At 42.6% G+C, this 20,121-nt stretch overlaps 1 protein-coding gene across 1 annotated transcript in view; it reads right to left on the bottom strand.

Moving 5' to 3' along the window:
* MYO5B (myosin VB) overlaps positions 1 to 20,121 on the bottom strand; it is a 244,499-nt gene that overhangs the window by 119,300 nt on the left and 105,078 nt on the right. The window contains exons 13-14 of the mRNA XM_077817114.1: positions 11,919 to 12,041; positions 10,084 to 10,167 (exon numbers count right to left, since the gene is read on the bottom strand). Of these exons, the coding sequence (XP_077673240.1) occupies positions 10,084 to 10,167; positions 11,919 to 12,041 (207 nt within the window). The remainder of the gene's footprint in view (positions 1 to 10,083; positions 10,168 to 11,918; positions 12,042 to 20,121) is intronic.

The following is a 20,121-nucleotide window of genomic DNA, read 5'->3' on the forward strand; positions in this document are numbered from 1 at the left end:
GCTGTTCAAAGCACAGGGATCCGTGAGAGAAAGGACAATGCTCAGTTCATATCACAAACTTCAATTGCACTGTTATTGTACAGTCTGCTGGGAAACAAGCCCAGCGGCTGGTATCTTAAAGGATTCATCTCACTCTACATGATATAAAGCTTGCGCAACATTCTGTTCTCAGAAGGGAATGGGAGAGTTCTGCTACTGCTTAAAATGTCTCCTCACCATCAGTGACTATACTTCCCTTTCAGAAAGTCATTCAGGTCTTCATGCAGCAAGAAACACTGTCAGAATAATGTTCCAGTGCTGTCAGTGACTCACGGCATATTGCTTGCTATTTCACTCACGAAAGTAGAGCCTGATTTGTACGACAGACTGAAGCTTGCTGGTTCTGGGATTTCAAAGCCGGCCTGGTCTGTCAACCCGATCAGATCAAATTGGCACCCACCACCCCAACTTCTTGAATTTCACCATTTACAAACAGTACCAACAAACGACAAGGGCAGACCCAGACCACCATTCTGCTGCTACTGAACCTCCTCTTTCAAAGCTTTGGAACTAAACCAGATGGTCTGAAAGCCTTGTGCCTCTGGCCATAGAGCAGCACCATCCGTGTGGAACACAAAAAAGGAGCAAAAGTGAAAGTTTTACAAAGCCAGGAAAAATGGGCCAGCATCTTCAAATTTCGATTAAGTTAAACACCTCCAGTACATACGGGCACGTAAATAAGTTTTTCAGAGGTGCTGAGGTCTCGCCTGTCTCATTCAAATACAATTACATATCTATTTATTCAGCTTTCCCCTTCAAACTAGAGCTACATTTAAATTATGGGGGTCTGAACGGAAAAAAAATATACAGTATCTTTTATCCATTGCTGTTATTTACTATGGTCTGATGCAGAGACTACTGAAGTAAACTGCAATATGATTCAACTGTTCAACCAGGCATTAGTTAGCAAGGAAATGTAATTCCACCTCAATTCAAGCACCCTGGGGTGGGGGAAGGGGTCAAGCACGCACACACACACACTGTAGTGACTAAACGTGGTATCAGAACCTATGTAGACTAGAACAGAACAGACTGCAGCCTTGCGGTGCTTATGATGTGGCACACACAGCACATAAGAGCTTAGAGAGAAAGCACAGTGAACAGGAAAGCCCTGCACAAACCCACGTACTTATTTGTTATGCCGCCCCAGAAAGGTCTTGTGGTAAGGGATGAGGATGCTACCTGATCCCCCTACAAACAAGGGGTTAACCTGGGCTCAGTTTTTCCTTTCACTTTGTACAGGTGCTCAGGGGAAAGATTATAAACTGGCTGAGGGAGTGGGAAACTCACCAGGGTCATAGGACTGGGTTAATCCTAGGTTGGGGAAGTTTAATGTTACTTATCCTCTCCTCACACTTGTTTTCCATTGAATCATCTACCTGATGGACAGTAACACCCACGTAGGCACTCTACTGTTGAGGATGGGTAGTAAGTCGATGCCCCAATCTAGGCAGCAGATCCTCAGCTGGTGTAAATATTCAGAGCTCCACTGAAATCAATGGAGCTACAGAAGTTGGCATCAGCCCTTAGATGTTTCAAGATTGTAAGTTCCTTGAGGCAGGGACAGAGCCTTTCTTTGAGTCTTGTACAGTGCTGAGCATGCTCGTGGCACTTAATAACGATAATGAATTGTTATATTCTGTCTTAACAGCAACTGCTCATGCTTTTGATCTATGATAAAATCAGTTCTCTCTGCTCTGAGTCATCTCTTTACTTCGTTTTGCTACTACAGGGCTGCTGAAAACTAATTAACTGCTTCATAAGTCTTTTACTGTCTGATTGGCCACAATAATTGCCTTCTAAAGAGTGTAATGCAATTTCACCTTGTTGGGAGTTCTTCAACAAGGATCTGTTTTCGGAAGTGGAGGTGCGTAAGCACTCATGGTGTTCATTTCTGGGGTTCCCCCCCATTCCTAGTACCATATTATGTATACTGGCCTAATCCTGCCTCATTGACGTTTAACTTCAGAAAGAATCAGATCAGTGCAGAACTTTTTTCTGCACGTGTCAGTTTTGCTGAGATCTGTGTCCCCCTCTCCTGGCTCACACAGGATGCTAGGTATAACGTTACTACTGCTAATGGAGATCTTCCTTTGTTTCCCAGGGAAAGGGGCCTGCCTTTTTGAAGCAGGAGGCCCAGATTGATATTTCCATTTGCGACTGAAGTCCACATCGTGATTGCGTGAGAAACAGCCGATAAAAATAAGATCTAGGTTGCCACTGAATCAACATCACATGACACAGAAAATGCAGCATTTTGGAGGCTTCGCTAAGGGCATGTCTTCACTGTAACGTGGCTCTGCAGTCACGGCACCAGCACTGGGAGAGCTTTCCCAGCGCTATAAAAAGACCCATCTCCACGAGGGAAGCAGCTCCCAGCCCTGTAGCACTGTCTACACCGCCACGTTACTGCGCCGAAACGTGCAGTGCTGTAAAGAGGCAGTGTAGACAAGCCCCAAAACAAAGCAACCTTTGTACTGTATGCAGATGTATACAAATGCGTATAAACTAAACTAGTTATATACCTCCACATAAGTGTAAACATATTTAAAGAACACTCAAGCTACAGCAGGTAGTGGAGCTAACAAGAATGCAAAGTGAAAATAAAATCTCTCTGCCTCCCCCCGAATAAGATGCAGGGTCACTTTAGCTGCAGAACAATGCAAAGTGCTGATAAAGGGTGTCTTCAGACAGCCAGTTCAAAGAAAGAAAGGAGTTATTTGAATGGTCACCTGAAGCTTCAGACCAAACCTGAACATGTTTTGAGACTGTAATAAGTTTAAACAATGAGAAGTCCTTGTGGCACCTTAGAGATTAACACATTTATTTGGCCATAAGCTTTCGTGGGCTAAAACCCACTTCATCAGATGCATGGAGTAGAACATACAGTAGGGAGGTATAAATACACAGCGTATGAAAAGATGGGAGTTGCCTTACTCTGAAACCTGTAATAAGTTTGGCTGCAGAAGAAGTAGTTTTAAACATTATATCCTCCACTTCTTACACAGTTCCTTGTGATAGCTGGGTCTGTACAGAACAACATACTTCATTACCTAAACCAGTATGTATTGAAAAATCTCACATGGAAGAAAATAATTCCAAAGACTTTTAGCTTAGCTTTTAGGCCAGGTAGGTCTCAAGCAGTATCCACTGAACCTTTGACTTTTCTGAGACTTGCCCATCATTAATGACAAAACAATTGTAGTTTCTACCTTCTCAGCTCAAGCCCAAAAGGACCCAGTTTTTAGGCCCATTGGCTCAGGCCCCAAGATTAGGCTCTGTTTTTTAAATTAAACTTGACTCCACCAAAATGACCCAAACTGAGGAGACCTGAACCTTGCAGAGCACAAACAAGTAAGATGGCCACACAACATTCTACTCTCTCCAGCCAGGTAGAGGCAGGGACCCTGAGGCTACCAATCCCCATCTGAGCAGATGAGTATGTGGGGGGAGAAACAGCCAAGCCCCCTACCTTCCTCAACATGAAACAGGTAGCATAAGAGGAGAAAGATTCCCCGAGGAAGTCTGTGGGACACCTTCAAGTGCAAAGTATCAACCATTCCAGTAGATGCCAAAAGGATAGCTCCCTCTTTCAGCCTCTTCCCAGCAACTGCGAGGGAGAGCGGAGTTCCTATCTCCCCAGAGGGAATTAACACCAAATATAGGATTTTAATCTGGGTTAGAACATGAAAGATGTGGTGGATGGAGAAAGCAGAGGTGTTTTGTGAAAGGGGATGCGGCTAGGAAGAGGTAGTGGGGAGACCCCAGCACAGTTCAATTTAGCGACTGAAAGGCGGAAGTGCTACCGTACTGGTGACGTTGGGGGGGGTGGGGGGAGACAATGGGGCTGGTAAAGGATATTACTCTTACCTGAGTCCACATGAAAATGGCACAAATAAGGGCTCAGTTCAGAGGTGATGTGTGAGGTGGTACAAGTTACGAGACCGTAAATGGATGTAAAAGTCAGCAATGGATGTAAACTGCTGTCTCTTACATGCTCAGAGTCTTAACCAGAGAGCTGTCACAGGAATGCAGTTAACAATAAGAGCCCCTGCTGCAGGCTTCAGTTTAGGGCTTGTGCTCATGCAGACTTAGCGTGCAGCAAGCTGAGCTATGAATCTGCAACTGAAAGTTCCGTAGCAGGCTTCGATCTACTGTGTGCTGTAGCAGGGTCCACGCAGCCAGTTAGTGAGCAGCAGGCTAGTCCGCTCTAGATTCACACCCCAGAGCTTGCTGTGCACTAAGCCGTTACACTTTCTTCCAGCTCCATGGCACAGAGGTGCTGGAACAATTTGTATAATGGGGATACCATTGAATCATACTGTGAACCCCATATATGGTGGAAACTGCTTCAATCCATGGGGTGCGGCAGGGCACCCAAGACCCCTAGTTTCAGCACCCATGCCTTGCCATGTAAATCACAACAGCTTAAATTCCCTTACATGCATTTGGTCACTGGTAATTTACATCACCTTGCACATCACATCTGCATTTGGCCCTGTGAAATTAAGAAAGAATTGGGGAGAGGGAAAATATCTTGGTAATAAACCCAGTACTGGGTAATAAACCCACAACTCAGGTTGTCCAATACTAAATGAGTGAACTGCAGGTGACAGATGTGTATCCAGGGTTCAGGGCTGCTCTAATAACTGTTCTCCTCCTCAACTGCAGTGTGAATCTAAGGGTTACAGGAAAATCCAACAGAAATCTTTCAGACACTATCACCGCTGCAGGATTGCTCATCACAGCATGCAGGGAACTGGCTGAATAATTCATCATGCGGCATCTATTTCCTACAGATTACCTGGCGTTTTAAGTAAGCTCTAATTATATAGTTTTGCAAGGTAAATTGTGCAGGCTTCCTGAGGACATGAAGCTTTTGACTTTGAACATTATTAAAGCCCACTTCCACAGTCATTAGACCAGAAATTACCCACGTGGACATGAAAATTGCACACCTCAGCATTTTCATATGAATCTATCATTGCACACCAGAGCGAATTGCTGACAATGCTCAATTAGTTTCCCGTTCTGAATCTAGTTATATTTATATCCATATTAAAACTCCTGGTTAAAGTCCCCACAAGAAGTGCTTTCACTCGTTTCCCCTCCTGTCATGTTCTTGCTCATTTTGTTGTGGTTTTGGAGGTCACTGGTATCCCTGCTAGTTGTTAAACCAAGGTAGAAAGGCACGACAAGGCTCCTGGGAAATAAACCAGACTTGAATGGCCTCGCTCCATAGCTAATGGGACATTGAACAGACTGCAGGAAACAGATAAATGGCAGGTTAATTTCACTTCATTGAGAGGCTTCAGATGAATGGAAAGAAAAAGCCAACAGAGACAAAAGGGGCCTACATCTGAACAGGGAACACAGATGTCTGTTTGCAAGGTTCGGAGGGAATTCAACAGTTAGCCATATTAGGAATGACAGACAGGTTAGCAAATGCTTGCTCTGATCTGCGCTTTACTGGTACACGATTCTATAGCATGGCTGCTCTCAGGACACCAAACTGCACTTTCTTGTCGAACGAATACTGTGCCGGGCCTGTGCATACACAGCACTAGTATTCTGACTGACGTCAAGACTTTGTTCTCCAGAACTGTATACAAAATCTATACCCTGATTTTAGGACTTTTCAAGTCTCAGTTCAATGGCTGGACTTTGTAGAACTAGAGGACTGAGTTGGTAAAATGAAAAACAAAAACAACAACAGGGTATTTTTAAGTTGTAGGATGAGAATAAATAGGATTGTGTCCTGTAAGGATTGGACCAGATCAAAAGAATTTTCCAATATCCTTATGGGTACCTCATTTTCTTAAAATCAGGGAGTCAAAGAAAAGACCGCCTTATTTGAATATTAATCAAAACCGTTTGCAGAGGGGTTTGCATTCATTTAAAGATCTTAAGAGTGTGATACAAAATTAATAGATGAAATCCTATCAGGACATAAGAGCAAGTTACTGAGATCCAGGACTGGGTTCTATTCTGGGCATTGCCACTGACTATCTGATTTAGGACAAGTCATTTAGCCATTTGGTGCCTTAGTTTACCTATCTGTAATTAAATATCAATTACATTAGAAGGCACTGAGCTGCAAAGTTTGAATCCGGTTCTGCCAAAATGTGGGTGTTTGGATCTGGGGTTCTGGTTCAGGCCCATCTCTTAATAAATATTTGTACAGTGCTTTGAGATTCTCAGATAAGCAACCTGTAAATGCTAAGTCCTATTCTTCTCAAACTTGACTTTTTCAGCTGATCTCATTGAGATCTTAAAAAATTAAACTACATTTGAAGCAAATGTAAAATTAACGAGGAGCTCTCAAATTTGGTAATCTCACTGATGCACATTAGAGCTTTCCTATCTATTTTTAACACGTGCTAAAGATGTGGACACTCCACTCAGTTGCATGCTCCAGAAGCCAATTTTTTCTTGTTCAAGAAACCTACCAAGTTTACAGCTTGCAAAGCTGATGGAGCCTGTAATCTTCAGAGGCCAAAGAGCCCTTTTTCAAGGAACTGATTATTCAAAGTCAGATACTCTATTAGAATTGCTGGATCTGGGAGCCAGTGGGTTTATAAGATACACAGCAGAGAAAGCCACAGGGGCAGGTACCCTGTAACATTGGTGAGAGATTATAATATACTGCCGCTTTTTTGCCTCCCTTTTCTTGACTCTCAGATCAGTTTCTGTGGCACTTCCCATTTTTGATGGTCACAATTCTTCTTTATATTACCCATTCCCACCCTTTCGGTCCACTCTGCAACTTCCACAACTATCTCAGCTCGTTTGAATTGTGTGGCTGCCTCATTGAGGGCTATGTATTGGCTGCAGCTCACTTCGTCGGATGCTTGTAGTGGAAAATGCAGCGGGGAGATTTTGTATACACAGAGAACATGAAACAATGGGTGTTACCATACAGACTGTAACAAGAGTGATCAGGTAAGGTGAGCTATTGCCAGCAGGCGAGCCGGGGCCGGGAAGGGAAACGGACGTGGGGAAATGGTTTTGCTTTGTGTAATGACCCTAAAATCATAAGAAAAAAATTGCCTTCTGGGCTTTTGCACCTGTAGGGTTTACTTTTTATGTGGTGTCCACATATCTATTCAGGGGACACCATCAGTTGGCAACGGGCTTTGTTGCAAGGATAGGTTCCTAGCCTGACAGACAGCCCCCCAACCTGAAGCAAATACTCACCAGCAACCACACACCACACAACAAAAACACTAACCCAGGAACCTATCCTTGCAACAAAGCCCATTGCCAATTGTGTCCACATATCTATTCAGGGGACACCATCATAGGGCCTAATCACATCAGGCACACTATCAGAGGCTCGTTCACCTGCACATCTACCAATGTGATATATGCCAGCAATGCCCCTCTGCCATGTACATTGGCCAAACTGGACAGTCTCTACGTAAGAGAATAAATGGACACAAATCAGACATCAAGAATTGGAACATTCAAAAACCAGTCAAAGAATACTTCAATCTCTTTGGTCACTCAGTTACAGACCTAAAATTGGCAATTCTTCAACAAAAAGACTTAAAAAACAGACTCCAATGAGAGACTGCTGAATTGAAATTAATTTGCAAACTGGATACAATTAACTTTGGCTTGAATAAAGACTGGGAGTGGATGGGTCATTACACAAAGTGAAAATGTTTCCCCATGTTTATTTTTTCCCCGTCCTCCCCCCACTGTTCCTCACATGTTTTGGTCAACTGCTGGAAATGGCCCACCTTGATTATCACTACAAAAGGTCCCCACCCCAGCTCTCCTGCTGGTAATAGCTCACCTTACCTGATCACTCTTGTTACAGTCTGTATGGTAACACCCATTGTTTCATGTTCTCTGTGTATATAAAATCTCCCCACTGTATTTTCCACTACATGCATCTGATGAAGTGAGCTGTAACTCACGAAAGCTTATGCTCAAATAAATTGGTTAGTCTCTAAGGTGCCACAAGTACTCCTTTTCTTTTTGCGAATACAGACTAACATGGCTGTTACTCTGAAACCTGGAGTAAACATGCTCTTCAAGCACAGCATGGACTGATTTATAGTAAAAATAAAACAAGTTTATTAACAAAAGGACATCGGTTAAGTGACATCACGTAGCAAGAATAAAAGGAGAAATGGTTACAAACATCAAAAATAAGGATGTAAAAGGTTAACTGGAAAGCATAGTGTTACTGGTTAACCACCTTAACCGTTAACCCGCTCGGCACCTGGCCGGAGTGGCACTACCCAGACAGAGCGGGCGTAGCCACGGCACCCCGCTGGAGTGACCCCAGCTCCAGCCATGCTGGCCAGACAGGCCCGAGCCACTTAAATAGTTAACCGTTTAAACAACATATTTTTAAATCGTTTAAACGCTTAATTTTTAAAATGGTATTTACATCCCTAATCTAAAAGTGATGACACGCATCTAAAACTCAAATCTAGCAAGATACAGTCTTTGTTCAAGATGGTTTCTCTCACCCTTTCCTTTTGCTGGCCAGCCTGGCCAGGACCCATAACAAAGATCAAATTGTTTGGTTCCTTTGTCTCCTAAGGTGAAGCAGAAAGGTGGAGTCTCTCTCTCTCTCTCTTCTGTATTTCCTCAAAAGGGATTGTCTTTGTCTTACAGGTCAGAAAGCCCACCTTTCTCAGGGCTCAGCTCAGCTTGCTATGTCCCCCGGAGAGTCAGCACCATGCCAATTTTGCAGTCTCCTGTGATTTTACAACGCAAAAGCCTTCCTACAACCTCTGATGGATATGAACAGTCCATCGTCCATGTCTCTGTTCACATATGGCTTGGTTTGCTACTGAGCCAGAGGTGTTTGCCTTCCCCTTTGTCTGGAAAAAAACCTGGTTTTTCCTCCTTTGTCTTTTTACAGTCTCTAGAACATAATATCAGAGATCATCCATAATTCCTAGTGTTGCTACAAACATTTCAGTGATATTAATAACCAGCATGTTATTAGTTTTTCAGTGACATCACATAACACCTTTCAGATACGGATTATAACAGTAGTGAGTTGGGATATACTGAGCTGGTCTCACCAGCTGAACTCACTGCTAGATACCAGGGAGCCCCTTGCCTTCTGGCATTGGGATGCTCTTAGTGTCACAGAGATCAAGGAACTTTTTTGTTGTTCGCTGTAAACCTTAACGTATTACTCGTTAATGTTGCATATCGTAGCATATGTGGGCAGTAATGTTATGGGAGCTGTGACAATGTTTGGAATTTCTTGTATGCAGATTCCTTGATATTTCTACCTTAATGCTATATTAACTCTCTATTTAATAAAAATGAAAAAAAAATAGAGTTGTGAACATATAGCTTACATGGAAGCAACAAGCATAACTGTGGTATACTGCAATGAAGTAAAAAGTAAATGCTTTTTCATCTACAAGCATTGCATTTATGGCCCAGGATAGCAGGTTAAAAGAAATGCTCTGCAATACCACCTGCAACATATGGGTTTAATTCCTGATCATGGTCTTTTAATCTCTGGATCAGCCGAGGCTGGAGGTGCTTCAAAGACCATGCACATAGTCCCAGGGTGGGAGAAGGGCAGGAAGGGAGAGAGGAAGAAAAGAAAGCTTCATTGTTATTGAGCTGTGACACTTCTTTGGAAGTGAAATCACTCCCATGTAGACGTCCAGCACAAATCCCAGGCATCACTTAAATCCTCTTGGGCTGGCCCTCTGTACTGGGTGATCTTTACCCTGACTGACTAAGGAGTAGGGTCAGCAGGTTGTGAAGGGGGTTCCAATCAAGCCAAGTTGATTGAAAGATGGTGGTCATGATTTAGGACCTTAAGCATGACAGGGGATATATAGCAGGGAGGAGATTGCAGGTTACATGAATGAAGAGAACACCTGGGTAAAATGACAGCTTAAGTTCACTTTTTATTTTTGTTCCTGACCATGTAGACTGTAAGAGCTTTTGCACACGCTCCTGGGTGTTTTAAAATGAGCAAAGATATCAGAACAGTTCAGTAATGCGAACTTTGGTTTTATGTGGACTATTTTCCAAACCTTCTGCTCTTACCTTGCTGGCCTTCAGTATGTTGATCTGTTCTTCATATACAGTGTCCCTATTTTTCTCCAGAAATCCATCAGACTGATACTCCACCTACCACACAAAGCAATGGAGAAATGGAATGGTGGTTAAACCCCTCAGAATGCATCTACACTGCAATTAAACACCTTTGGCTGGCAACCATTAGCTGAGTTGGGCTCACACGGCTTGGGCTGTGGGGCTGTAATACGGAAGTATAGACATTAAGGCTCATGCTGGAGCCTGGGTTCTGGGACTCTCCCAACTCTGGGGTCCTGAGCTCAGGCTCCAGCCCCAGCCCAAATGTCTACACTGCAAGCGTATAACCCTGCAGCCCAACTCCAATGGGCCTGAGTCAGCTGACTCTGGCCAGCTGCAGGTGTTTAATTGAAGTATAGACCTATCCTCAGATTAGTCAGCATATTGCAAGTCTCTTGCTGTAATTACGATGTGTAGTCTCGCACGGTTTTAGGCATCATCATATTGCCATAAACTCATTGGAAAGGTAGCGCATACGGCTGAATGAATGGGGGAAAAGTGGTGAGGAAGGTCACACCAGTTTATCCTATTAATATAAAATATTTGAGTGTAAGATACAAGGCATTACAACACTTAATTCAAACACTGTACCTTACCCAGCTATTACCCCCTTCAGGATCCAGTCCTGTTCCCACTGAAGTCAACTGCAAAATTTCCAGGACTCTACCATTCATATGAGTACTTGTAGCACCTATGGCACGCTTTGAAAGGCCCACTTTGGCATTCCTGGTAAGCCAGTGAATAACCACCCATACCTCAGTCTCAAAAGATCTTGGAGAGCTCTGTGCTAGGTCTCACCCAATCTCTCTTGCAAGTACATTTTTTTTGGAATTTAGAATCCGTTGTTTTTCAAGTAAGACCTGGCCAAAAAGCACTGGATGAGTCTTCAAAAGATTGAGTAAAACCTATTTTTTTCTAATTCAAATTCAAGCAAATCACTAACTGTCAGCGATCACACATGCAGAATTTGAAATGGGAATATCTTCTTTTGGAAGATTTGGTGAGAATGTGCTTAAAATCAGGTGTATAATGGAACTCAAGTCCCAGCCTTACCTGTGAATAGCGCAATTCACTCAAGTTAGGATAAAAAGACTCAGACTTTATTAAGGACAATACACACTACTTGGCAGTAGCATTAGTGTCACTTGACTCCTTTATCCTTACTCAGAGCTGCTTTTGATTTCCATTTTAGACACAGAGACAGATATATGGGTAACTACAACCTCTTCACAGATTTTTGCCTGCTCTGAGCAATATCTGTCAAATCATGTTTTAAATAAAGCTTGAGACCATTACTGGATGTTACAGCATCAGCCTCTAAGCTTTGGAAAATCAAAAGTTGGAGTTTTCTCCCTCACAGAGGAGGGAAAATGGTCCCAGTTCCACTCATATCTTACACCTGTGAAGCACAAGATTTTTTGGCCATCAAGAAAATGTCCTTGTTTCAATCTTTCCTGTATGTAGCAACCTCTACTAATGTTAATTTGACACAGCTCTCTGAAGGAGGTTTGTTTTGTTAAATCAGAAGACTCAACTATCCCTGTTTAAAACTCAGTACAAAGTCTAAGGCTGAGATTTTAAGTGCTTACTAAGAGATTTGAATGCCCAATTAAAATAAAATGGCAATTTGGTATCCAGATACCTTAGGCACCTTGGAAAGTCATTGCCTAAATAGCTAAATGTGGTTTAAAAAAAAAGTGACTCCTAATGCAAACCCCTTCCATCCTGACTAGTCATCACAAACTCTCGTGTTTAACGTGCTGCGTGTTTAGTATATGCCCTGATACCTTATCTGCAAAGTGAACGACAATGAAGGAGGTATTGGACATTCGAGGTTTTTGGAAGTGCTGGCTGCTAGAATGTCTGTCATATAATTTCTGTGCCCAGTTCTGGTCAGTTCCTTTAGGAACCTAGAAAACACAAAGGAGAGGAAGGAGGTTTACAATTAGATCACACGAGCACTCAAAGGCATAGATACTACACACCTTCATGGTTTCATTACATTATTATTTTTTAAACACTTTTAGCCCATGTCTTATAGGTGATGGCAGAAATGAGCCTTTAGGAGGAACTGGACTCAGCAGAGGGAGATGGCTTGGTACCAGGTTTAGGGAGGTCAGTCCACACATAGCAGGCAGCATGGAAGATGTCAAAATGGTGGAAGAGAGTGTAATACAGCAGAATTCAAGGCTGGCATCACCAAGGGACATTACATAAGGGAGCACAAGGATGAGTTTATAGTAACAGGTATTAATTAAGAAACCAAACCCCTAAGTTATTACTCCATCTGGATTTCTCAGTGTGTCCCCAGATCTTCAGCTATAAAAGTCAACATACCGCTATAGAAGTCAATAGCACTCAACTGATCTACACGAACTGCAGATCTATATATAGGTCTCAGACTGAGCTCTTTGGGGCAGGGACTAATTCAGGGTTCTGTACAGCTCCAAGATCATTGCTAAACAATGAGTAATGTGAATTACATCAAGAGTGTTGCCATCTGTTCCATTTGTTAATATCTGAGAAACAAAATAGGCCATCATCCCAATCCCTTTTTCAGTAACCCAGCTCTTGTTGGCCTGACTGCTGCAAAACCATCATTGTCCCCCATCCCCTGCCAGTGTTCTCATTTAATATTGATGCAAACATTCAAATGGTTTACTCAGGGTAAGACATTTTGTATCCCTACCAGCAAAAAAGCAGTAAGATTCCTGTGCTTGGGCAAAGTCTATTAATTGCTCAGGACAGAAATTTAATCATTTTCAAAACAAAGGCAGCCTTTTGCAGCAAAATGACAGGTTTTCACAAACAAAAAACTTAAGACAAGATTCTAGATTTTCTTAATATGCCTACGAAACAGAGTGATTTGGTGAACAGTTTTTCAAACTTAACTGTGTCATCAAAATACACCAAATTTGATGAACTGTAGGACTAGGTGTCTATCTATCTATATTTGAATTTAAGAAAGACCTAGCAGCCTCTTCACAGAATTTATTATAATATGTGAACTCATTTAAAAAGCACTATTATAAAAACTGAAATGCCAAGAAATTTCTGGCTTTTTAAAATCCCAGAGTCTTGCCCAAACCAGTCACACTCATGTTGTGTATATGAACATGGCTTGGCTGTTCTCAAATATCTGAAATAAATGACTTTCTTTGACAAAAAATAAAGCAGGCCAATAGTGCTGTACTGTATCAGGAACTTCCAGTTTCATACTTTTGCATTTTAAACCATATTGTGAGAGACTTTAATCCCACTACAGGGCACAGGTGGATTATTTATATAACCTCTCCTGCCCCACACCCCATTCAAAGAATTGCATGCTCCCTTGTGATGTGATCTCATTACATTTAATGGCTAAGCAAGATCAGTCTGGGAAAGTACTTCCATCTATCTTACGTACTTATATGGGGGTACTAGAATACAAGGGGTGCTTCCCTTCCCCGCCACCATGTGACTCTGGGGAAAAACTGCAGAGAACAGCCAGCCAGAGACTCCAGCTAGTAGGAACAAAGCAGCCAAAGCAGGGACCTCTGGACATTCCAGTCAGAACTGAAGAAAGCTCTCTGACTTCCCCTGCCCTGTGTGAATTGGCTGCTTGCTCCCACCTTCCCCCTCCCTCTCCTCAATCTTTTTCAGAGTCACTGTTTCCCTGGAGAGAGTCCCCCATGCCTACATTCTTTGTTCCTAGATGTATACATTTACATTTAGCCATATTACAGTGACTATTATATGCTTGCACCCAGCATACTGAGAGATCCAGGTTGCCCTGTATCAGTGACCTGTCCTCTTCATTTACCACTCCCCCAATTGTGTGTCATCTTCAAACATTACCAGTGATGATTATATGTTTTTTTCCCCCAAGTGATTGACAAAATTATTAAACAGCATGGGGTCAAGAATCAATCCTTGCAGGACCTCATTAGAAACATACCCACTCAATGATAATTCCCCATTTACAATTACTTTTTGAGGCCCATGCTTTATCCGTTTTTAATTCATTGAATGTGTGTCAGGGTCTCCATGTGGAAGATGGGTAACTGCCTGACAAATTAGACCTACAAATAAGCTGTCTATTGTTTTAAAGATAGGTTTTCTCTGAAATGCTTTTGTTCTGAACAAACAGTACTTTGTTTTTATGAGAGCTGGCTCCTCACTGGTTAAACCTGTCCCTGTCCCTGACAATTACAGTAAACTGTAGAATTCTGCAGCCTAAGGCCCACTCTAGAAGGGGAGAGTGTGTGTCATGGGATTCTGCCTCAAGAGAGGTGACAGCTAGATGTCTGAGATCAAAATGGGGTGCCCTCTAGATGGTCACAAAAGGATCAGAGGTGCAGTTAGCTCAGGAAATGTGACACTGGACGCGCCACAATCTTTAGTCTACTAATCTTCAAAATGTTCTTAGCTCATTTTACACAAATTTTACTGTCTTTTTCTTTGACACAAAGATTGAGTGACTTCCCCAGGGTCACACAGGAAGTCTATGGCGAAACAAAGAATTGAACCCAAGTCGCTTAAGTTCCAGGCTAATGCCCAGGCACTGGGCCATCCTTCCTCTTGGCTGTGAGACTTAGGTGTGGCAGAAAATGCTGATGATGACACTTTACTTTGAGCCATTACAGCCTCAACATGCCATCAGGCTTTTAAGGGGCACTGAACAGCTGTGGGAGAATGAGCCATAGAATGAAAAATCACTGACCATTTGTTATTATTAAAGATCCCATAGCACTTTTCACACAGTCGGGGTGTTAGCCCCCATTTTCAGACCAAATAGCATTTATCTGATTTCAGTCTGCCTTGCTAAATTGCTCTCATAGTTTTAACTTCACAGGGTATTGTACATGTCCTCTCCTATACTGGTATGAAGATGTAAGATCTTCAAACCAAGAAAATATATAGTTTGTACAGCACCCTATATTAGTTTATTAAATTTGTAAAGTGCTTTAGGATCCTTTTGGGCAAAAAGTTCCTATATAAATATAGACTGTTATAATATCTTAAATAAATATGCCCTATTTGAATAAGCAACTGACCACTTGTTTTGTTACAGTAGATGCTGCCAACAGCATTCTCTGCAGTCACCCTCAGCAGGCGTTTCCACTTCTGTCTGTTCATTTAAATCTATGCAGCATGTGAACCTGTCGAGCCTCTACTAGGCCAAAACCTAGGGGAATGAGTTATGCCCCTCATACAAAGCCTTGGGATCCCATTGCTCAGCAAGATGCACTGAGTGCCACCAGGCCCATCCAAGGCATTTTAAACATGGCTTATTCCCTGTTGCTCTTAGAGCGCCTCTGCCTTACCTCTCGCTGCACAAACTGGCCAAAAAAACAAAACAAAACATAAAAAATAAAAAGCGAGAGAGAAGAAAGCCTTAAGGAGAGCAGTCAACTGTGATCAAGGTCACTTTTGTTGCTGTCTCATGGCTGAGATGTTCAGCCTAAAGGAAGCTGACGAATTCCCAGGGCTGTCAGTGGAGACAGTTGAATGAAGGGGATATTTTATAAAAAGCTACATTCTTAGCTGTGTGTATGTGCCACGCTTTCATACAGTTACGGGAAAACAATCTCAGCGCCGCAAACCCAGCCGCATGCACGTGTTCTATGGGGATTATGCGCAGAAGCACATGTGTCTACCACTAAGTTAAAGGAAGTTTGTTCTACTAAAATCAACATCCCGAGGAACAGACTGGCTGCTTAATCCATTAAAAAACGTAAATGAAGCACCACTATTCTCTGCTAGTCATTCCCTATAAAGGATTTTTCAACAGGAAACAGTGTCATCTATTCAAACACTGGATCAAAAGATCAGGAATTCTAGGAAATGCAGCTAAATACAAGTGGTTTATATTTTCAGAGAGCTGTTGGTTCGACTTCACCATGCCGTCAGTGCCTTCAATTGTAATCAGGAGCAGGCATACGTTCTGTGGGACTAAAAGCCAAGTCAGGCTGACATTTCTCACTCCTTGATTTTTAACCCTGATTACAGCTTTGCCAGCAGTGTAAATTTACAACGCTATGACGAGGCCTTTTCATTATTCCTACCTCACTTCACCTGACCACAACACTGGTGCCAAATGAGATATATGGAACTAAAGTCGACTATTTCACTGACTGAGGCAACTGGACCCTTTAAATTATTTACAATGCATTTATATCAAGCACCAACAAAAATGCATCTCAGGTTTCTCCTAGTGGGTAAAATTTGTCTTGGTCAGCAGTGAAAAACTGAAAATTTTAACTGCTGTGAGAGAAAGATGAAGGGTTCTTTCAATCTTGCATAGACATATATTCTTTATGGTCTGTTTCTGATTTTGAATCTATCGTGTTTTCCAAGTTACCAAAAGGTGCTCTATAAGGTCATCAAAGCACTTCACAAATGAGGCATATAAAACACAGACACCTATGGGATGGAGGGCAACAATTAACCAATGCACAGCACAAGCGTGACACTCAAGAGAGCGGAATTTTGCCCGTGGACAACAGGCCAAAACTGCAATGCAACGCTTTATATCAGGGCTCCCCAAACTTTTCACGGTAACGCCTCCCCTGGGAGCCGGGGCTGGGAACTGGGCTACGAGGACAAGGGTAAGGGGGCCGAGTTTGGGGCTGCACCTGGGGGCGGGGCTGGGGCCGGAATGGAGCCACGACCAGGGCAGAGATGGGGGCCGGGAACGGAGGTGTGGCCAGGGGCCGAGGCCAGGGGTGGGGCTGGGAGCAGAAGCTGTGACCCAGCCTCGGTCAGGGGCCAAGGCTGGGGACAGAACTGAGGCTGGAGCCAGGGCCACGGCTGGGGGTGGGGCTGGAGCTGGCCTGGGTGGTGCTCCCTCCCTGCCCCCCCCAGAAGCTGAACTGAACAGAACACTACACTGTAAGCCATCCCTGTAACGTTGATGGTGATCTATGATAAGTATTTCCACTACAGTGTATTCCGCCTAATAGCAATCCTGATACTATCAACTGCCAGTTAGTGGCAACACATTGCCGGGAACCAATCCGAGCCCATTAACACAATTCAATATTGGCAATGGTATGCCACTTATCAGCACCTCCCCCCTCACAGGAAAAAAAGGGAATTTAAAGATAAAAATTTAAAATGATAACTGAAATCTTTCTTTATGCAATGTAGAATTAAGCCATCGAACTCATTGCAACTGGGTAGTTAGAAAAATATCATGTTAAGATTAAAAATTGGTTCAGACTCTTATGGACCAGAATCTTAGTTGGTGTAAATCAGCATAGCTACAATCTAAACAAAGCTACACCCTACACCTTCTAAAGGCTGTCCATGCTATTTTTAGCTTTTCCCCACCCTCTTATCGCTCTGACTCTGCAATAGGAAATTGGGGCATTTAGTCCCACTGACATACAACATTAACACCTACCAGATACACATAGGGCGTAAGTCATGCACTTCACAGTGGAACCCACTTATTAGAGAGTTGGACTTTACTTTAAGTAGAGTGAAAATCCACAGGCCTCATTCCTCTTCCCTCAAAACAGAGTTTCACTATATTCAAGTTCACTACAAAATAGCTTTCATTGTGTTACTGGCACAACGGAACGGGTGCATTGTGCAGTATTTTTAAACTTCCCAAGTAGTACCTGACATAGGCCACTATTGGACATAGGTTGTCACTTGTACTAGAACAGGAGTTTGTGTCCCCTTATGGCATTTTAAAGCCTTTAGAACCAATGATTTGTGTATACAGTACCTAATCTAATGATAATGACCAGGGGCTACTGCAACAGAAATTAATAACTGATCCATCTATTCAGGATTTTTCAGGATTGGGCCGTTTCCTTCATGTTGGAAGGGGTGTCAAATAAATAAAATTCTCCCAGGGCTCCAAGGAATCAGCCAGCAAAGATCAGGGAGCTATTCAGAGTAAAGGAAACATTAAATCCAACCTTAAATCTATCAGGGGAAAAAAAAAAAGAATGGGATAACTAACGAGACTTCTTCAAAGCCACAGATCCAGCAATTAGTATTATAAAAACTAAGAAGGAGAATTTTAATTGTTTCTTTCTTCCCTGCACCGCCAATATAATCTAAAAACCACGCCCAGCCCTGGGTATGCCAGAGTTCTGTGGCGCTTCATACGGATAGGGGCTGCACATTCTGTTGCTTCCTCACCATGCTCTGGATGACAACTCAACGTGCAAGTCGTTATTCTGCCATCGGATTAGAACTAATGAGGTCCAAACCATAAACCCCCCAGGGGTTCTGCCGCTCTTCTTAACCTACATGCAGCGGTTCATAGAACACAAATCAGAGGAAGTAGCTGGCCAGCTTTGAAAGATGCCACTTTGTTTTCCAATGGTTTTCTACAGACCAACCAACCATCAAATCAAGAAAAATGTATTTTTTTAATAGTGCACTTTACACTGACATGTGCAGAGATATCAGTGGGATTCAAAACCAGTTTGCTAAATATTACCAGTAACCTGATTTCATTGCATTTGGCACAGGGATGAATAGTGAGTAACTATACTCTGACTCAACATCCACATTTATAACTGGGACATTTAAATGATACATAAGATAACTATAACCTGTCCTAAGATACACAGAGAAAAAGTATCCATTACAGAGTCTGGGGATTGTGAAAGTTTCCATGTATGGTCAGAAAAACTCCTTCAACAACATGAGGATTTGAAGCTCCCTCTTCAAGCCCCTGCCTGAAGTCAAAACCCATTTGTTTCACTGGTGACTCCCATCTCTTTTTAACCCTGTAGCTATATTCTTGCTATGCTTTGTAGCTTTTTGTATTATTTAGTTCACTCAAGTCCACTGGCATACAAAAGTCATATGGAAGAGGCTAAAATAAAGAATTTGTATACATTAAAAAAAATACAGGAAAAACATTCTGTGAGGCAAGAACTTTGGTGACAAATACCCCACCTCTGCTCTAGTATTTCATTATGTTGCCAGGCCCCTTGACGGAGTTTCAGTCCCAGAGTACATTTATCCACTGCATTAGTGGGCTTGCTTGCCAACTGACTTATTGTACTTTTATACCAATTGCGGCCCATAGCAAAGCAATTCTCTCTCCATGGTGCTGCATAAGAGAAGAGATTTTGCTATTTTATAACAGCAAGGAGGAGTGGTGAGATTCTAAAAATACAAGCTCACCAACTGGGATGTGGGTGTGAGTAGGTTTTATCAATAAAATGGTGATTTCACTCACCACGCTCACTGAAAATTTTGTAAGGCTGTGGAGTGTTTGCAGGTTATTATAAAAGGGTCCATTATAAAACTGACTAATTACACTACTCCCAAGCTACAGAGAAATACCACGGAAACTGCAGGAACCGATATGTGCGGGGTTTGTTCCTCTGTTTCAGGTTCTACGTCAAAGAGGTGTGGATGAAAAGTAGTACTGGGTTAGAACTGGACAGAGCTCTGTGTTCAGGCTGTCCCCATTAGGCAGCAGGGCTTTGTACAACACCAAAGAAGGGTACCATTTTTTTTATATATATCAGAATTACCATAATGAATCAGAGCAATGGCACATCTAGTCCAGTAGCCTGTCACCTACAGCAGCCAGTACCAGATGCCGTTTTGAGTTACAGGGCAATCTGCCATCTGGGAAACTTTCCTCCTAGTTCCTAATAGTTAGAGGTCTTCTCAAGCCTGGAGAAAGAGAGGCTTGGCAGTGCAGTGGATGGCACTGAACAACTGAGCTTAGGTTCATGACCTACTTCTGAGCCAGCCACCAGTTGTTCTCATTTGTTAATTAATTATAATAAAAAGCCATAATTGAGAAGAAAAGACCAAAACTATGCTAAAAATGGGAAAGTCCTCATTTAATTATTGTTTTGCACATCCTCAGAGCAGCTTCCATCGGTTGGACCTGGCTGGTGCTTCAGCCACATAAAGCTTCTCTCCCAATGGAAACCCCGAGGGATGGCAGAGAAGCAGCAGCAACAGGGAAAATTTTCAGTAGGAAGGATGCAATCAAATTGCAATTTGGCCAGTACATCA

The sequence above is a fragment of the Eretmochelys imbricata genome, chromosome 5 (assembly GCF_965152235.1).
Source record: "Eretmochelys imbricata isolate rEreImb1 chromosome 5, rEreImb1.hap1, whole genome shotgun sequence".
NCBI classification, from domain to species: Eukaryota; Metazoa; Chordata; order Testudines; family Cheloniidae; genus Eretmochelys; species Eretmochelys imbricata.